The sequence below is a fragment of the Jaculus jaculus genome, chromosome 13 (genome assembly GCF_020740685.1).
Source record: "Jaculus jaculus isolate mJacJac1 chromosome 13, mJacJac1.mat.Y.cur, whole genome shotgun sequence".
Lineage (NCBI taxonomy): Eukaryota > Metazoa > Chordata > Mammalia > Rodentia > Dipodidae > Jaculus > Jaculus jaculus.
The window spans coordinates 44862076-44880739 of record NC_059114.1 but is presented as its reverse complement, the minus strand read 5'-3'; the positions used below and the strand labels follow the sequence as shown (position 1 = coordinate 44880739).

General features: G+C 41.4%; 3 protein-coding genes across 15 annotated transcripts in view; all 3 read left to right on the top strand.

Moving 5' to 3' along the window:
- LOC101615472 (protocadherin alpha-C2) overlaps positions 1 to 18664 on the top strand; it is a 313953-nt gene that overhangs the window by 244419 nt on the left and 50870 nt on the right. The window contains exon 1 of one of the 13 annotated variants that reach the window (XM_004664676.3): positions 12056 to 14617. The exons of the other annotated variants lie outside the window; for them this stretch is intronic. Within the exon in view, the coding sequence (XP_004664733.1) occupies positions 12056 to 14617 (2562 nt within the window). Of the gene's footprint in view, positions 1 to 12055; positions 14618 to 18664 lie in introns of those variants that run through there. 13 annotated transcript variants of the gene reach the window in all.
- The window catches only part of LOC123454033 (protocadherin alpha-8-like), a 210716-nt gene that overhangs the window by 179068 nt on the left and 12984 nt on the right, over positions 1 to 18664 (top strand).
- LOC101596839 (protocadherin alpha-5) overlaps positions 1 to 18664 on the top strand; it is a 239654-nt gene that overhangs the window by 208007 nt on the left and 12983 nt on the right.

Below are 18664 nucleotides of genomic sequence, written 5' to 3'. Positions count from 1 at the left end.
TGTGTTTGTGCCTGGCTTCTTCGTATGCTTCAGACAGAGAAACTGGAGGCTATCTTCAGGGTTTTAGTTCCTCATGTTATGCTATTACTCTATTGCCCTTAGTCCAAGGCAACAAAAGCAGGAAACTCACTTCCATATTGATCCCTTTCTCTAAGTTCTGGTGCCTTATCCTCCAAATCTGTCTGCTTTTGCTCACAGCAATTCTCTTTTTATCTATGGGGAATACATTCTGCAGATGCCCAAACCATGCAACTCTTGTGGAGACATACTTGGAGATTGTTAGTTACTTTTATAATTGCTATGACCAAATACCTGACAAGAAATAATTTAAAGGAGGGAGGTTTATTTTGACTTGTTTAAGGGTAGACTCTATCATGGAGGGGAAGATATGGTGGCAGGGCATGAGGCTGCTTGCTCACATCTGGGTGAATCTGCAACCAGAAAGTAGGAATGTTGGTGTTCATATACATTTCTCTCTCTCTCTCTCTCTCTCTCTCTCTCTCTCTCTCTTTTTTTTACTTTTTAATTGTCTGGGTCCCAATTTGTGGGACACTGCCACCCAGGATAACAGGTAGGTCTTCTCCTGTTAATCTTTTCTGGAAGCTCCTTACAGACACATCCAAGAATATGTCTCCTATGGGATTCTAAAACCAGACAAGGGGTAAAGAGATCTGATCATAGTGGTGTGTGCCTGTAATCTAAGCACTGGCAAGGCAGTGACAAACTACCCGGCTCTTGCTGGCTAGCTTGTCTAATTCAATTGGAATGCTCCAGGTTCAGTGAGAGACCCTGCCTCAGAAAGTGAAGTGGAGTATCGTTGAAGAAGACAGTAAACATTGACCTCTGGCCTCTACATACATACATACACATGCTAATGCACACCACACGCATACATATACATACACTAACAATTCTATCAACTTGATAATAAAGATTAACCACAGAGATTTTGTGGGTTCAGTTCCAGAGCACTGCCATAACTTAAATATCACAATAAAGTCATATGAGTTATTGGTTTCCCAGTGCATATAAAACTTGTATTTGCACTATTGTGTAACCTACTAAAAGTCCATAACATTATGTCTAAAAAGCGATATATGTAGTCTCAGGTGGCAATCTTCCTATCTCTGCCTCCCAGTGCTGGGATTAAAGACATGTACTACCATACCTGGCAATTGTTGTCACATTCTTAACAAGTTGTCAGATTTCATTATTAACCCTTGGAAAACACGATTTAAAATTTTTTCTGTATTTCTCAACTTCTGGTATCTCAAAGAACATTAAATCCACATGTCCTATGAGACATGGCTGTCCAAAATGTCCTGTGTGTACACTGATTTATGAGTGAATAAATGTTTCATATACTGTTGAGAGTTTAAATGAATTAATGATCATTGAATCAAAGAACTACTCAGTCAGCCTCAGAGTACTACAGAAAACTAATCATGGGAGGCTGTGATAAAATTTTAAGTACAGAGGATATTGGATATTCGAGGGTGACAACTGTTAGAATAGATGTAACACTGAATTAGAGAGAAGGAACGAGAGTTTTATACAGTTCTACTGGAAATGTATTGCTGTAACTATCCAAACATTCTCTTTCAATTTTTATTTATTTGACAATTTATATACTTCAATGTAATGTAATTCAAGTATACTTCCCTCCCAATAACTTCTTTCATTCTCCTCTTCCATTATCCTGAATTCTTTCTTCTAGTGAGTTTGTCAGTTCCTCTTCTGTTTTGATTATATGCTAAAGTTACTACCATATTGTCTTATATTTGCTGTGTTTAGTAGAGAATTGATCAATAGATTTAGTCAAAAGGAGTCATAAAATATTGAGTGGTTTAGCAGATTTGTACATTTTTTCCCATTATGTGCAACAAACATCACATCTACACCAGCCCAGGCACATTGAAGATGCATCAAGTTAAATGACTTTAAGGTGTTTGTGACCACTAGCTCAGAGATGTTGATAGAATCAAACCAGATTTTTCTTCTCAATTCTTTCATCAAGGCATAGGATCCTTCCCTAGTTTGTCAAATAAAATAGAGAAAAACAGAGAAGTAAAACTGAAGAATCTGCATACCACTTCTAAATAAATTCAATAAAATTAGCTTTGATGAGATAATTGTCTCTTCAAAATGCCTTAGGGTAGATTTTATATTCATAAAAACACAATATGAGGCTGGAGAGATGGCTTAGTGGTCAAGGCACTTACCTACAAAGCCAAAGGACCCAGGTTCGACTCCCCACGACCCACATAAGCCAGATGCACAAGGGGCACATGCATCTGGAGTTTGTTTGCAGTGGCTGGATGCCCTGGTGCACCCATTTTTTCTCTCTCTCTCCCTGCCTCTTTGTGTCTCTCAAATAAATGAAATAAATTAATAAACTTTTAAAACACAATACATCTTACATTGTCTAATTTAGAGGATTTATTGTTATCTATCTTTTGTGTTGTATATATAACTGCTAGGAATTATGTAACAAAAAATGAGGAAATCAAAGCCATCTGTAAAACCCTACTATATACATAGAATACTGTATGTGGAAAGACCATACTGAAAGAAGAGTTTGTTCTATAAAGATGGATTTTATTTTTGTGCTTTCCAAGGTAGGGTCTCACTATAGCCCAGCTTGACCTGGAATTTGCTATATGGTCTCAGGGTAGCCTTGAACTCATGGAGATCCTCCTACCTCTGCCTCCTGAGTGCTGGGATTAAAGGTGTGCCACCATGCCTGGCTAAAGATGGATTTTTTTTTTAACATCATGGTTTTGATAAGTCTATTTTTAAAATTTATACAAAAGATCCAATCAAATCTCTAATAAGGAAATTTGTAATTGTGAAAAACAACCAAATAGGGATGTTAAATACTTGAAATGGCTAATGACCAATAATAAAATTCTTAATTAGGGGTGCATATGTAATGGGCAGATGTTATATCAGATCATTAGATAGTGTGGCATAGTGAGCTGAGGATGTAGCTTAGTGGTGGCATGATTGCCTAGCATAAGCAAGGCCCTGGCTCCCCAATAGCCTTATACCCAACCCCTGCAGTTGCCCTCCAAACCCAACTCATAAACCTACAAAGTAAAGCAGCAAATAAACACACACAAACAAAACAGAAAATGAAAGAAAAAGGGGCATGGAAAAAGGCTTCCTGGAGATTGTGACAAATCCCTTTAACTTTATGGAATTGGAATTCCAACTTCATTAAGATATTGTGAGGATTAAATGAGTTTAGGAATGTATAGAAGTAATAGATAAGCTGTTAACTCTTTAAGGCTTATCTTTACATTGAATATAAGAGATGGGAGGCAAAATCCAACAGTTACTTGATAATATGGATATATTAACTTTTGAGAATCATGCAACTTTCTGCTCCAAGCAGCAAAAACAATGGGCTAAGAAGCGGGCTTCCATTTAGACTGTGCTCAGGTCATATCTTGCAAAATAGTTCAAATGCAAGGTACCTGATATCTACATTCTATCTACCATCTATCTATGTATTGAAATCAATGAACACTTTGGCTAAACCAGACTTGGGAACAAGAATTTACTTTAGTGCCAAATTCTCTTTTTATTTATTCTGTGGCTAAATCCCAAGAATTGCAAAGGCAAAACAGGGCCAAACAGGCTTTCTATTAAAATAAGGGGCCTAAGTGATGAATGAAAACTTGGAATAGGTTTTAATGGTAGTATCAGAAGCCAGAAGTTTGCTTAAATGCACACTGAAAAGTTTGGGGCATGTGTTGAATCTCAAGTAGAATATTGCTACTAAATTTAGCAAATTAAAAATATGGCTTATCTTAGACAGTTGGGGTTCTTGTTCCAGAAGCACTCAATTTGCTTCTGGATTGGTCTGAACACTTGCTGCCTCCTTGTCTTGAGTCATTGATAAAATGCTGACTATGATAAAACAGAGTGGTTCCCTGCAGTCCTCATTAGAATTCTTCTATGTTGAAGTATTCCATTAATAAATACTCATTGGCACTACCACTAAAATGCTTATGAAATTACCTAACTACACTGTATTACAGCCTATTTTCCATTTTTGCAATATATTTTGAGAATTTTAATACATGATCATACTGTAATTTGATCATAAACCTCTCCTAGTGTCCTTTTTTGTTCCCCTTCCCAAATCCTTTCCACCGAACCCCCTTTTCCCAAGTAGTCCTTCTTCTATTTTGATATCTTATTTTTGTAGCCTCTTCCATTATCTTTGTCAGAATGATGATAAGTTCAATATTGTGCAGGTCATGTGGAAGCAGCAACATGTACTTCAAGGACATGATTGTACCAGTCACTTCATGTCCAGCAGACAGTGTCCCAAAGTATTCTTCTCTACCTTTTGACTCCTAATTGTTTCCACCCCCTCTTTCCCAATGTTCCCTGAGCCTTAGGGAGTGTGATAAAGATATTTCACTGAGCTCTGATTTCTTAACAGTCTTATTTTCAGCACCTTGGTGACTTTTGAGTCTCCTTAGTATCCATAGTCATCTCCAAACAGAAGCTTCTCTGGCCGGTGGTAACAGTAGCACTAATAATCCTAACTCTACTTTCTCTATAATGTTCCCTGAGTCCTGGTGGCTATGATGGAAATGACTCAACTGTCAATACCTCTCATCACTTTGATGAGTCTTGGGTATCTCCATTTGTCAGGGCTGTCTTGTATTGTAGTTTTTCTTCATCTTGTCTGCATGATAAGTTTGGAAACTATAAATCTCCATGAACTTCAGGTAAACTGTAACTGAAGTATTTCATTAATGATTCTATCAACTTAAAGACACAAATGGCTATCTAGAAAAAAAATAAGTCTGTGTGGTTGATCAGAAGTTATATATTTGTAGTTAAGCCAAAGTAGGCTCTAGAAAGAAGGTCTTAATTTCTAAGTGCTCATAAATAATCACCCTAGTAATTCTGGAGTTTTGAAAGCATTTATAGCAAATTCAATAGGGCTTTTTAAAAATAGTAAATCTGGCTTTCAGTCATATCTGTAAGTTCTTTTAGAACCATGTACAATCATTTGGTACAGACACTTGACATTGTACCTATATTGATTTTATGCTTCTTATTCCTTATTAACTTAAGGTTCCAGCTCCATTTAGCCATTACATTTTATGCAAAGAAGAAAATGAAGAATTTGGGTAAATACTTTCTAAATAAGTTTCAGCCTTTAATCTATAATTGTTAGTTCAGCAGAATTGAGAATAGTGAGGGAGAAATAATATTTTACTTGATCTAATCTGCTTCAAGACTTTGCTCTGTCACTACTTTTTGTTATTACTCATCCAAAGATGGCTTGAGTCCTTTTTACTAACTCTAAACAATTTTGAGATACCCCATCCAAGTATCAACAATGTATTAGCTTCTTAGGGCTAAAAATTTAGACAATCTCTTCCTTATATTAGTAGTTAAAGCTAAACGTTTAGTGATATAGTCCTTCTGAAGGACTATATGGAAACATCCAGCCATCATTTTATATGGAATTTTGTTTTCATTCCCCTCCATCCACTAAGCACTATGTCTATAAATAAAAGCATAATAATTTGGAAATTATTTTCCTTTTGGAAATGAATGAAGATCAGGAGTCTCTCTCTCTCTCTCTCTCTTTCACTCCTTCACTCACTCTCTCTCTGTCTGAAACAGAGTCTCACTATATACACAGGTTGGCCTGGAACTCATGAACCTCCCAAGTGCTGAGATTTCAGGTGTGTACCACTATGCCTTGTTTTCAAAATGTAATTTGAAAAACTACTTTGAATCACACTAAATTTGGAGGGTGTCTATTTGTCCTCCTTTTGTGGCATAGCATGTACTCATTTTGTGGAATTATGAAAACTAGATACCATGTACAGTGGTGAATGAATGTAATTCCAGCACTTGGAAGGTGGTGGTTATAGGAAAAAGTTCAAAGTCAGCCTCAGCTACACAGTGAGTTTGAGGCCAGACTGTGCTATATGTATTAAAACAAACCCTCCCCCCCAAAAAAAAATGAAAGGAAAAAGAAAAACATAGGTTTTCTCTATGTCAGATATCCTTGTAAAGGTTAGCCCTAAACCTGATCAAACTGGTAAGCATGTCCTTCTTTCCTGTAGTAAAAGCAAACAAACAAAAAAACCCAATGGATCATTTAATTAACAAAAGTAAAACAAAGTAAAATGACTTATAATGATGTTAGTAATAGAGAAAGGAAAATTTATGTGAATTAGGAAAGTTTTCTGAGTGCTAGTATTTTTCTTGTAGTCTTAATTCTGTTGTGTTATGATTGGTTTTGTTGCTGTGCCCAATGATCTCATTGGAGATGCATTTTCCAAATATAATTAAGAAATATAATTGAGGGAGACTCTTTCAAATTTTTTGTCTAGCACAGGAGTAAACAAACATAATGCCTTGTCTGTGGCTCTTCTCTAGTCATGTCACTTTTCTTATTAGTTACAAGCAAGAAATGTCTTTATTTTATAATTAATTGTTTTAGTAGGCATCTGGGTGTGGTGGTACAGAATCACCTTAGTTGCAATCTAGAGAACTTGATGCCTGAGGTGGATATATGAGACCCTGTCTCAAAAAGGGAAACAAATATAAAACTAACACACATGCAAAATAGGAAGTATTAATGAATAAAATTACAAAAAACCTAAAAAAGTTAGAGTTAGGCATAGTGTTAGTTATGAGGATCAGGAATTCAAGGTCATCCTTGGCTACAGAGCAAGTTTGAGACCAACCTGAGTTACATGAGACTCTGTCTCAAAATGATAACAATAACAATAATAGTTTTCATATAAAATGGAAACAGGGATAACATGCTACTTTTGGACAGAGCCTTTCTTGGGATATGGCAGATTTTTTAAAATAAAATTTAGGGGTCTGGAGAGATGGCTTAGTGGTTAAAGGCACTTGGCTGCAAAACCAAAGGAACTCGGTTTGATTCCCCACATAAGCCAGATGCACAAGGTGTTGTATACATCTGGAGTTCATTTGCAGTGGCTAGAGGCCCTGGCATGCCCATTATTTCTCTCTTCCTCTCTTAGTTCTCTCTCTCTCAGATAAATAGATAAAACTAAAATATAAAAATAATTGAAAACATAGAACTCAGTTTCCTCAGTTTGAAAATAGTTTGCATCATTTCTCTATTTGAAAATTTTAAAGAAAGAAATCCATGGTAAAATCATGGCATGCTCTTGATCCTATCCTTTGGAAGGCACAGTTTGTCCATATACAGTGAAGTGGGAACATCTGATTATAGCAGATGCTCTTGACTTTGTTAAAAATAAGACCTAAAGCAATTTATATTTATTGAGTCTATAATGTTTCTTATACTACAGAGAGCATGTAAATATAAGACATGGCTTCCACTTTTAGGTTGCTTACAAAAGAAACAGAAAATAGTAGTGTTAGGATAAATTAAAGAATAAGACAACTCAGGCATGTGGCTTAGTTGGTAGAATGTTTGTCTAGCATGCATGAAGCCTTGGGTTGGATCCCCAGTACTGCATAAACTGGGAAAGTAGCACAAACTTGCCCTGGAATCCCAACACTTAGGAGGTAGAGGTAGGAGGATCAGAAGTTGAAGCTTATTCTTTGCTACATATTACGTTTGAAGCCAGCCTGGGATACATGGGATTTTTATGTTTAGAATTGACACTTTCACAGATTAGGTGAGTTTGAGGCTGGATTTTGAAGTGCATATAGGGTTTAGAAAGGAAGAGAGAAAAGAAGAACCTATTTCTATTTAGAATTGCACAAGTGGGCTGGAGAGATGGCTTAGCTGTTAAAGTGCTTGCCTGCAAAGCCTAAGGACCTAAGGACCCGTATTTGACTCTCCAGGTCCTACATAAGCCAGACACACAAAGTGACACAAGGGTGCAAGGTCACACATGCACACAAGGTGGTGCATCTGGAGTTCAACTGTAGTGGTTGGAGGCTCTGGAACGCCAATTCATTCTCTCTCTCTCAAGATATATAATAGAATTGCACAAGTTAATTTGTAAACTTTTTCAAAGGACATTAGTAGAAGGGCTAGTGAGATGATGCAGCAGTTAAAGGCACTTGCTTGTAAAGCCTTTCAGCCTGGTTTCAATTTACCAGCCACCCACATCAAACTGGACGGGCACTTATTTGTAGTAATGGGAGACCCTGGCATAAGCACACACACATGCACAAATAAATTGTGAAAACTTAAAAGACATAAATTGAATACGGCTGTGCTGAGTGCTGTGCTGGGTGCTGGAGACGACAGCGTGTCTAGGAATCAATGCATACTTAGTTGCTGACATATTTTTATGTGCCCCAAAAGATGAACCTTTTGTGAGCAAACAACTCCCTTGAAATAATTGCTACAGTAGAGATACCTTTTTTCTTGGTGATATAAAAGGGAGCTATTTATTGTGCTCAAAATAGAGTGCAAGTTCTAGAAATAATTGGTCATGGAAACTTTGGAAAAGGTTACTGTGGTGTATACTCATTTCCATCATGATTGGATTTTTTTGTTGTTTGTTTTCTGAGGTAAGGTCTCACTCTAGTCCACGCTGACCTGAAATTCAATCTGTATTCTCAGGGTGGCCTCATACTCATGGCAATTCTCCTACCTCTGCCTCCTGAGTGCTAGGATTAAAGGCATGTGGCTATGATTGATTTCTTAAATGTTATGGCTACCAATGCTTATCTATGTTTGTTAAAGGGCCATACCACATATAGAGGATCAGCCAAGGTGTTATCTGATGAAAGTAAATTATTGCATCTAATAACCACCATCAATAAAAATAATGCTTGGGAAATGCTGTGTAAATTACTTTGCATACATTATCTCATGTAATCACACTAGTAGTCCTGTGGATTTTACTCAGTATTGTTTTCCCTGCTTAAAACAAGTAAACTGATAGTTCTTAGCAGATGTGTGACTAACTCCAAATTCTATACTATTGTTTTAATTTTGAGGTGCATGTGTATGTGCCACAGTGTGCATGTTGAGGCCAGAGGACGGCTTTGGATGTTGATCTTTGCCTTCCACGCTGTTTGAGGAATGGTTTGTTACATGCTGCCAGACTAGCTGGCCTTTGAGCTTCCAAGTGATTTTCCTGTCTCCACATCCTTTTTCACTGCAGAAACACTGGAATTACAGATACTTGTGCTACAGTGCCTGGCTTTACTTAGGTTTCGGAGATCCAAATTCAGGCTTTACGCTTGCATCCACTGAACTACCCCCCTCCTCCTCCTAATTCTGTAATCAGCATTGTATTCTGCTTTGTAATTGGGTGTTCTTGAAGGTACAAAGGAAGGAGGCATAATTATATAACTGAAATATTAGCAAGAATATTTGTGGAAAGGGTACCTACCAATAGCATGAGCAATCACATTCCAACAACTATGTGAGGGAGGAAATCACTGTAGTACCAAATATAGAAAATACCATCTCTTTAATACAATGTTTTTGATAAGGAGGCTAATTGTACTGGCTCTGTTTGCTTTCTCAGACATTGAAGGAGTAAATGCTAGTTGGAGCATATGATTCTAAAACATGAAAATGGACAACTAGTAGGTGTTCTTGATAAAGATGATGACATGGTTGAAAGACAAATCCTATTTTTTCTCCTGTGGCATGGCACTCAGGAGCTTCATTAGAAACCAAGCTTCTGTCACTTTAATCTTTTCTTAAGTGCCTGTGATCTTTTCAGGAGCACGGGGCCATGCATGGTCAATATTCAGTGGCAGTTTTTGAGCTGTGGGCCATGGTGGTAGCAATTGTGAGAGGCTGGGAGGAGATGAGGGAAAGAAAGGTCACTTTTCCTGACAATTTATAACTTGATTCCACTTATAAGCCATTTGTTTTGTGAAATAAGTAATGGGTGAGGACATAGGCCAGGTCTACAATTTGTGCACTTGAGAGAGATTAAGGCTCCCTGAGATCAAATTACCACAGCAAAAAGACAAGAGTAAAGGGGGTGGGGAGGGAGATGTTTTGGGTAGGATACAGACAGAAGAAGAAGCCAGAGAGCTTAGAAAGGAGACAGGAATAGATTTTGATGGAACTTGCTTCCCACTCTGCACCCTTGATAGAACAAAGAGGACAAACAAGAAGCAGTAAAGATAGGAAGCTGGAATTTTTCTAGAGTAAAATCGGTTAGACTGTGGAATGTTGTTAGTGAGTGCACTTGTTAAGTGCAAGGAAGGGATGTGCTGGTCCTGGCCTTTGAAATCTGGGTGTCAGGACCATGACCTGGGCTCCTTTAGCTATCCTCTCAAGGAGGAAAGCAGGTTAAATGTTAGGTCTCACTCTGGTTTAGTACCAGTTCGTAGCTAGAAAGTGATGCAAGGGGGCTATGGATGAGTGCAAGAATACAGGGAGATGAGGAAGAGAAAGAAAGTTTTAGTTAGTGGCTTTTGCTTGTTGGGCCATAGATTTGAAGCCCCTGTGGGAGTGAGCAGGGCTGTGAAGAATGACTCTTTAGAACCAAAATGCCCAGGCAATGACACAGCACAGGAAGGCCTCTTCTATTCCTGCCCTCTTGTTTACAGGAGAGATTTTGTCTGTGTGGCTCCTGTAGCAGTATAAGTGGGGGGGGGGGGCGCAGGCAGAGGTGCAGAGGCCTAGAGGAGCCTTATACAGAAGAGCTGCAGCCACCTAAACTGCTGCGATTGTAGGATAAATCCTGGCCTCCCACATTTTGCTTAATAAGAGCAGATTTTCTTTTCTTCCTGGAAAACATTAATGGAGTTCAAATTCCAGCCAGGTTGGGTAGATCAAGAGTAACCCTCTTGATTTAATGGCTTTGTAGGCTCTTGAAGACACGGTCATCAATTAAAGAAAAAAAATTGTATCACTCTTGAAAGAAAATGTTTTGGGTGATAAATGAAAAGAAGGTTTAAAATAAGATTAGGAAAAAAATTATGTTTCTTGAGGTAGAGTGTCATTCTAGCCCAGGATTCACTATGTAGTTTCACGGTGGCCTCGAACTCACAGTGATCCTACCTCTACCTCCAGAGTGCTGGGATTAAAGGCATGAGACTCCATGCCCGGCTTCTTCCTTGATTTTTATTATCATATTTTTCCCAATGTGAGAAAAACATGTCAATTAAGAGTTTTTCTTGCAGCTTCAAGGAGCCAGTTGTTTAAGGCGAGAATCTTAAACAGTGAAACTATGGTTATTTGCCACAGCACACACTGAAAGTTAAGGGCACGTGGCTGGAGGCAGAACAGTGTTGGAACCCGGAGGCTTTTGGGGGCTTGGCATCCCCTTGGCCTTTGACCTAGGCGTTAAGCACTTTCTGTAGTTCTTAGAATGCTCCTGGGAGGATGTGGGGTCAGGCAGATAATCAGCCCCCATTCCAATCGTCCTCAAACGCCTTCCCTGCGTTTGTTGCCCCTGAATGTTACAGCCACCGCCCACGTCGCCTACAGTTTTATTTATTTATTTATTTATTTATTTTCCGGGATGGTGCTTACAAATCTTTTCCTGGGGCGTTGATACCCAGAGTTCTAGAGATTTAACAGCTTTTCTCAGGCTAATCTCTTTACAAGACCTGTTAAGCAGGCGGGAGACCTTGGAGGCTGGATAGCAGTACGGTGGGGGCTGGGAGGAAGGGAGTGGCTGTGTTTCCGCGGTCGGCTGGGATCCGGCGGGTCCGCGGGGAAGGAGATTGGGCTGGAGTAGCCGGGAGGTGTGGGGTCGCGGTCCTCCACTCCGGTGCGGCATCTGAGCGGGACTTGCGGAGCACGCCTCCCTCTCCCCCTCCCCTCTGCTCCTCTGCCCTCCCCCAGGAGCGGCGGCGGCGGCGGCGGCAGTCGCAGAAAACCGAGACCCGCGGGGGGACCGGAGGCGAGTGGCGGCGCTGGGCGATGGGGAGTCGGCGGGGGCGGCAGGGCCGGGCGCCCCTGACCCGGCCTGCGGGAGGAGCGGCTCCGGGCGCGTGCTAGCTCGAGAGCCCTGGGGGAGCCGGCTCAAGGCGGCCGGAGCCCAGGGAGGCGGAGGCGGGGCCCGGCGTGGAGCGAGGCTCCCAAGCTGCTGCCTCCGGCCCTGCCCGGCCGCCTCCTCCCGGACCGGTGGCTATGGAGCAGGCGGGTACCAGACCTGGGGCGACCGAGCATCCACGACCCCAGAGGCCCCTGCCCTGGCTGCTGCTGCTGTCGTTCCTGCTGCTGCTAGTGCTGCTGCCGGGCCCAGCGGCCTCCCAGCTACGGTACTCTGTGCCGGAGGAGCAGACCCCCGGAGCGCTCGTGGGCAACGTGGCCAGAGCCCTGGGACTGGAGCTGCGGCGCTTAGGGCCGGGCTGCTTGCGCATCAACCATCTGGGTGCGCCCAGCCCGCGCTACCTGGAGCTGGACTTGGCCAGTGGAGCGCTCTTCGTCAACGAGCGCATCGATCGCGAGGCGCTGTGCGAGCAGCGGCCTCGCTGCCTGCTCAGCTTGGAAGTGCTGGCGCACAACCCCGTGGCTGTGAGCGCCGTGGAAGTGGAAATCCTGGACATCAACGATAACTCTCCGCGCTTCCCGCGGCCGGACTACCGGCTTCAGGTAAGCGAATCCGTGGCACCTGGAGCACGCTTTCACATAGAGAGCGCGCAGGACCCAGACGTGGGCTCCAACTCGGTGCAGACCTACGAGCTCAGCCCCAGCGAGCACTTCGAGCTGGACCTTAAGCCCCTGCAGGAGAACAGCAAGGTTCTGGAGTTGGTGCTGCGGAAGGGCCTAGACCGTGAGCAGGCAGCCTTGCACAGTCTGGTTCTTACTGCGGTGGACGGGGGCAGCCCAGCCCGCTCAGGCACAGCACAAATCTCTGTTCGTGTCCTGGACACGAATGACAACTCTCCTGCCTTTGACCAGAACACTTATCGTGTCCAGCTACGGGAGGACGCACCACCAGGCACATTGGTGGTGAAACTGAATGCCTCTGATCCGGATGAAGGTTCCAATGGTGAGCTCAGGTACTCCTTGAGCAGCTACACGTCAGACCGGGAGAGGCAGCTTTTCAGCATCGATGCCACCACGGGAGAAGTGAGAGTAAGTGGGGCGCTGGATTATGAGGAGGCTTCCTCCTATCAGATCTATGTACAGGCGACTGACCGGGGTCCAGTGCCCATGGCGGGTCACTGCAAGGTGTTGGTGGACATAGTGGATGTGAATGACAATGCACCAGAGGTAGTACTCACGGATCTATATAGCCCAGTGCCTGAGGATGCCACCCTCAACACCGTTGTGGCCCTTCTCAGTGTTAATGACCAAGACTCAGGCTCCAACCGAAAAGTGAGCCTGGGTCTGGAGGCTATGCTACCTTTCCGGCTGAATGGATTTGGAAATTCCTACACACTGGTGGTGAATGGACAACTAGATCGAGAGCGGATGGCTGCCTACAACATCACAGTGACAGCCTCTGATGGGGGAATACCACAGCTCACATCCCAGAGGACACTGCAGATTGAGATCTCTGACATCAATGACAATCCGCCAAGCTTCCTGGAGGAGTCCTATTCCATCTACATCCAGGAGAACAATTTGCCAGGGGTGTTGCTGTGCACTGTGCAAGCCACAGACCCAGATGAAAAGGAGAATGCAGAGGTGACCTACTCGCTACTAGACAGGGAGATTCAAGGGCTGCCTGTCACCTCCTATGTCTCCATTAACAGTGCCAGTGGAAGCCTTTATGCTGTCAATTCCTTTGACTATGAGAAATTTCGGGAGTTCTTTGTGACTGTGGAGGCTCAGGACAAGGGGAGCCCACCACTGAGCAGCACTGTGACCGCCTATGTGTATGTGGTGGATATAAATGACCATGCCCCTCACATTCTGTACCCTACCTCAACCAACTCATCAGCAGCCATTGAGATGGTGCCTCGGTCTGCCCCTGCTGGCTACCTGGTCACCAAGGTCATAGCCATGGATTCTGACTCTGGGCAAAATGCTTGGCTCTTTTACAATCTAGCCCAAACTTCTGACCTGGACCTCTTTAAAGTAGAATTGCACACAGGAGAACTTAGGACTATCAGGAAGATAGGAGATGAGAGTGGTACCACTTTCAACCTGACTGTGGTGGTCCGTGACAATGGAGAGCCATCACTATCAGCCTCTGTGGCCATTACAGTGGCTGTGGTGGACAGGGTTTCTAAAATCTTCCCTGACACTCAAAGACATATAAAGAGTCCTCGGACATACTCTGAAATCACACTTTATCTGATAATAGCATTAAGCACAGTATCTTTTATATTTCTTTTGACAATCATTGTTTTGAGCATCATCAAGTGCTACCACTACACTGCTTATGGCACTGCATGCTGTGGAGGCTTCTGTGGAGTGAGGGAGCGGTGCCCTGCAGAACTGTACAAACAGGCCAATAACAATATTGATGCCAGAATACCACATGGCCTCAAAGTACAGCCTCACTTCATTGAGGTTCGAGGGAATGGCTCCCTCACCAAGACTTACTGCTACAAGGCCTGCCTGACAGCAGGCTCAGGGAGTGATACTTTCATGTTTTACAACACAGGGGCCCAGACAGGAACAGGACCTGGGGGAACCCAAGCGGCAGTGACTGACAATAGACACCTCACAGGCCAAAGTGGACAGAGTGCTGGGAACCTGATAATCCTCAAAAATGAGGCTGTTCCTCAACATGAGGTGAGATTGTGGACAAGGGTCTTCCAGAAAGCGGTGTATTTTCCTGCTCTCCCAATACTAGGTGGTTGTCTTTACTGACTTATTAACACCACAGGATTTAGCTGGTAAATTAGCTGAGTATCAGTAGTGCCTCTGGTCTGATGGTAATCTGGTATTTTCTCTCTAGAAAAAATATCATTAGAGAATTGTTTTACTTCCCATTTTCTTTTGACATGTATGAAGAATTATCTATAAAACTGGCTTGAGAAGTGAGGATTAGTCTTACAAGTTTGATGCATTAGAATTAGAATTAGAATTAGAACAGGCCTGTTAATAAGGATTATGTATTAAAAAGTAGTATTATGAGATTCAAGGAGAAAGGGCCTCTGTTATATCATCTATAGGGAAATTGGTCTTGGCTGTTCATTTTTAAATAAACTCTAAGACCCTTAGGGCTGTTAGGGGTCATCTCTGTATACTGTTACTGTTTATACGTTGGATTTTCCACAGTGAAAATTATGTAATTAGTATCTCAGTCACACTGAACTAATGTGATAGGGCACATGGGAAATTTACATTGGAGGTGATGAAGCCATAGAATGTAGACCTCACTCTGAAGGCAGAGTTTTCTGTATGATGTTGTCACTCCTCTGGGGGATTTCAAGGGGAGTGAATGATGGTACTGCAAAGGGGATAAGTACCAATTTATCTGGTTGGGTAGGAGAGTGAGTGGGTTATGAATATTTGGAAATGGTGAAGGCCAGAACAAGCTATAGCTGGGAAATAAGAGAAAAATAATTCTAACCTAGTTACTTTCTTGGTGCACTCTACATTCACTTAAACATGGTGTCCTTGTATTTATTTTCAATGCAGTCGGACCCTGGATCCTTGGGACCACAGTTCCCCGAAGGTGTCCAGGCAACCATGGAGAGCAGGGTCTTGAGCAGCGTTGTGAGCGAAGGGATGTACACATGTCAGATGACCTGAGAGTAGTTCCATTTATTCAATAGGGAAATGGGGTTTATAAGCAGTTGAGAGTGGGAAGAGGGGCCCAAGGGGATTGGTAGGTTCAAAGGTTGCCAACAGATGCCTAAGGACGCTCATTCCAGCAGTGGGGAGTCAGGTGATTTACCAGGCGGAGGGAAGAGTGTCTCAGGGGGATGGGCTGTGTGAAGGCTGCTATCTGATAAGGAGTTTCCTAAGCAACTGGCCAAAGATCACAGGGCTATGGTCAAAGCCTAAATTCAGGAGTGCCAGGCTTGGAGCCTTGGAGCATGAATGGCCTTCTGTAGCCCGGGGGTCCTTAGCCATGCCTGGCAACTCAGGCCTGTGTCCTGAAGGCTCCAGTGTGTGCCTGACAGTGCCTGACAGTCCACAATCTTCTAATTCCCTATTGACAATTTCTGTGGTTTTGATAAGATGTAAAGTAGGCTTTTCAAGCCCTTCATGTCTTTAAGTTAAATGTCAATACTTCTAAAGCAAGTGTTCTTTTTTTTTTTTTTTTTTTGTATCTGAAATTCGGTTTTCAATATCTACAAAATGCTTGGAAAGTGGATAATATACTGTATACGAAGACAGATATATACTACTGTTTGTGTTTTAAGTAGGCATAGGCCATATTTATGAAGAATACTCATAAATTCTGGAAAGTACATGAATGTGTAGGTGAGTTTGGAAAGTTTGGGTAGTCTCTACACATGTTTGAAATAATAAGGATCTGCTTTGAAATACATTAAACTTGGATTTCAATAGCCAAAATTCTGTTCCATAAACAGTGATGGATTGCCTTTCCAAACAATTGCTTTGTACATAGGACTTTGAGTTAGTACAAGTTAATTGATATTTGTCATTCCTGTATTTTGTGATATATTTTTCATTATTTTTCATTTGCATATTGCTGTGATTTATCAGTGCCCCTATGTTACATTCTAAGTCCATGCTAATCTTGAAAAAAGTAATACAGAAGCACAGAATTCCCTTGTTTGGTTGTGAGTAGATTTTAGTTTTCAGTTTCCTATGGATATTACGCACTTCTCAGAAGAGATTGATGGTCACCAATATTGAGTAGCCACAGGAGGCAGACTGTAGTTTAGTAAAGTAGGAAAGAGATGGGACATCAGAGAATTTTCAGAACTCTTAGATTATGGATTTTGGAAGCTTGTAAAGTGGCTTAGCTTTAAATAAGGACACTATGGACATTTGTTTAAGAAAACTTCTGGTAAAATCCTTTGAGAGGGGGTGGACTGCAAGTGGTATACAAGCATGGAGAGCAAGCCTGCTGGGCTCAGCTTTGCCTCCAGCCCTCCTTTTCCTGACTCAAGCCTTAGGGCAATTTGATATGTGAACTATTTCTGTTTTACAATGACCTGCATGCTAGTAGGTACTTTGAAACACAAACCTTTGATCTTGGGAGAAGATTATGTTAAAAAGTGATTTTTCCTGTAGGATTTTGCCAGGAGAATGTATACATTTAATAAAGGCAGATATCTACTAGACATCTCTCAAAATTCAGTGCAGGGTCCCACGATCTCCAGTTCCTGAAATCACTCTAGTAATGGGGCAAGAATGAGTCATGTTGTAGCATAGCAAAATGGCAACAAAACACTCCATTTTGAAATTCATCATTGCTAGATCAACCTGTTACTTCCCCATGCTGGGCTTTCTCTTTCCTTCCCAAGCTTCTGCAGATCTCAGGAGGGTGTGGAATGGAGTTAATGGCATGTGCCAACATTAAAAGTAGATGGATATTGGAATGGAGGAGTAAAGGAATATGTACTCTCTGACCACCCTACTACATAAATAGTACTCTGCTTTGTATTGGTATATATGAGATTTCATTCTATATTAAGTCATGCATTAAGAAAAATTTATTAATGTTGAGCATAGGTAGATTACATAACATACAAAGCCACACTGCTTACCACTAACAGTGGTATAAGACATGTCTCTCTGACTCCAAAGTCTGTGCCTCTTTCATTGCTTGAAGTAGGACAGAAATCCCAACTGTATTCTTTTTGATATGAGATATTCATGCATTTGGGCTATCATTAATTCATCTAGTAGTGTAAATAAAGTGCTTTTGGAAAGAGTAATTGTTTACATTAAAATATATAACAAATGGAGGATGAGTGAGTAAAATCTTATTACCAGATAATATATATTTATTTGGTTTATTTGTTTGTTTTGCTTTTCTATTGGCAAAACTAACTAAGATCTTTTATCTCTGTTCATCCACTGAGCCTTCTCTTGTTGCTAATTAAGCATTAGCATTTAATACCGGACTAATCTCTTGGTAGATTTTACATTTTTGAAATGTATTATAAGTTGCTTGTAAAGTTTTTTATTTTTATTTTTGCAACAGGGCAGAATTTCTATCTGGAGACTTCTGAAAACATGATAATGAAAATAGTTGGCACCCCTTTCAGATTTGCCATGAAAAGAGACTGAATCCTATGATAGATTCTGTACATTCATGTTATAAATGCTAATGAGGCACTTGGAGTACTCTGGGCATATTTGTCCAACAGTAGCTCAGTGGCACAGCATATGGAATTTACAAAAGAATTGCAGTGAGGAATTAAGGTTGCTTTCACATGTACTTATATTTAAGCAATCTGTAGTTACCAATTCCTGTTATTTTTAACACATTTGTGGATATTCACCTTAAACAGAGACAGTGACCTGATCCAGTTAAGCCTTCTTTGGTGGCACTGTTAGTTTTCTTCAGAACTGACTATTACTTGGTGATTCTTCCATGGAACAGATTTACACTCAATCCATAGTGACATAGTGGTGAATATATAAAAATCACACAGTGGATGCAATAGACCAAGAATTTTATTTTTATTTGTTTCGTTTTTGAAACAGGGTTTCATATAGCTCAAACTGGCCTTGAACTCACTATGTAGTTGAGGATAGTCTTGAACTTCTGATCCTCTTGCCTCTGCTTCCTGAATACTGGGATTATAGGTGTGAACTACTACACTGGGAAAGACCAAAGTTTTTGTATTTAAATATTTAAGTATTTTGTTTGTTTGTTTTTGGTTTTTGAGGTAGGGTCTCACTCTG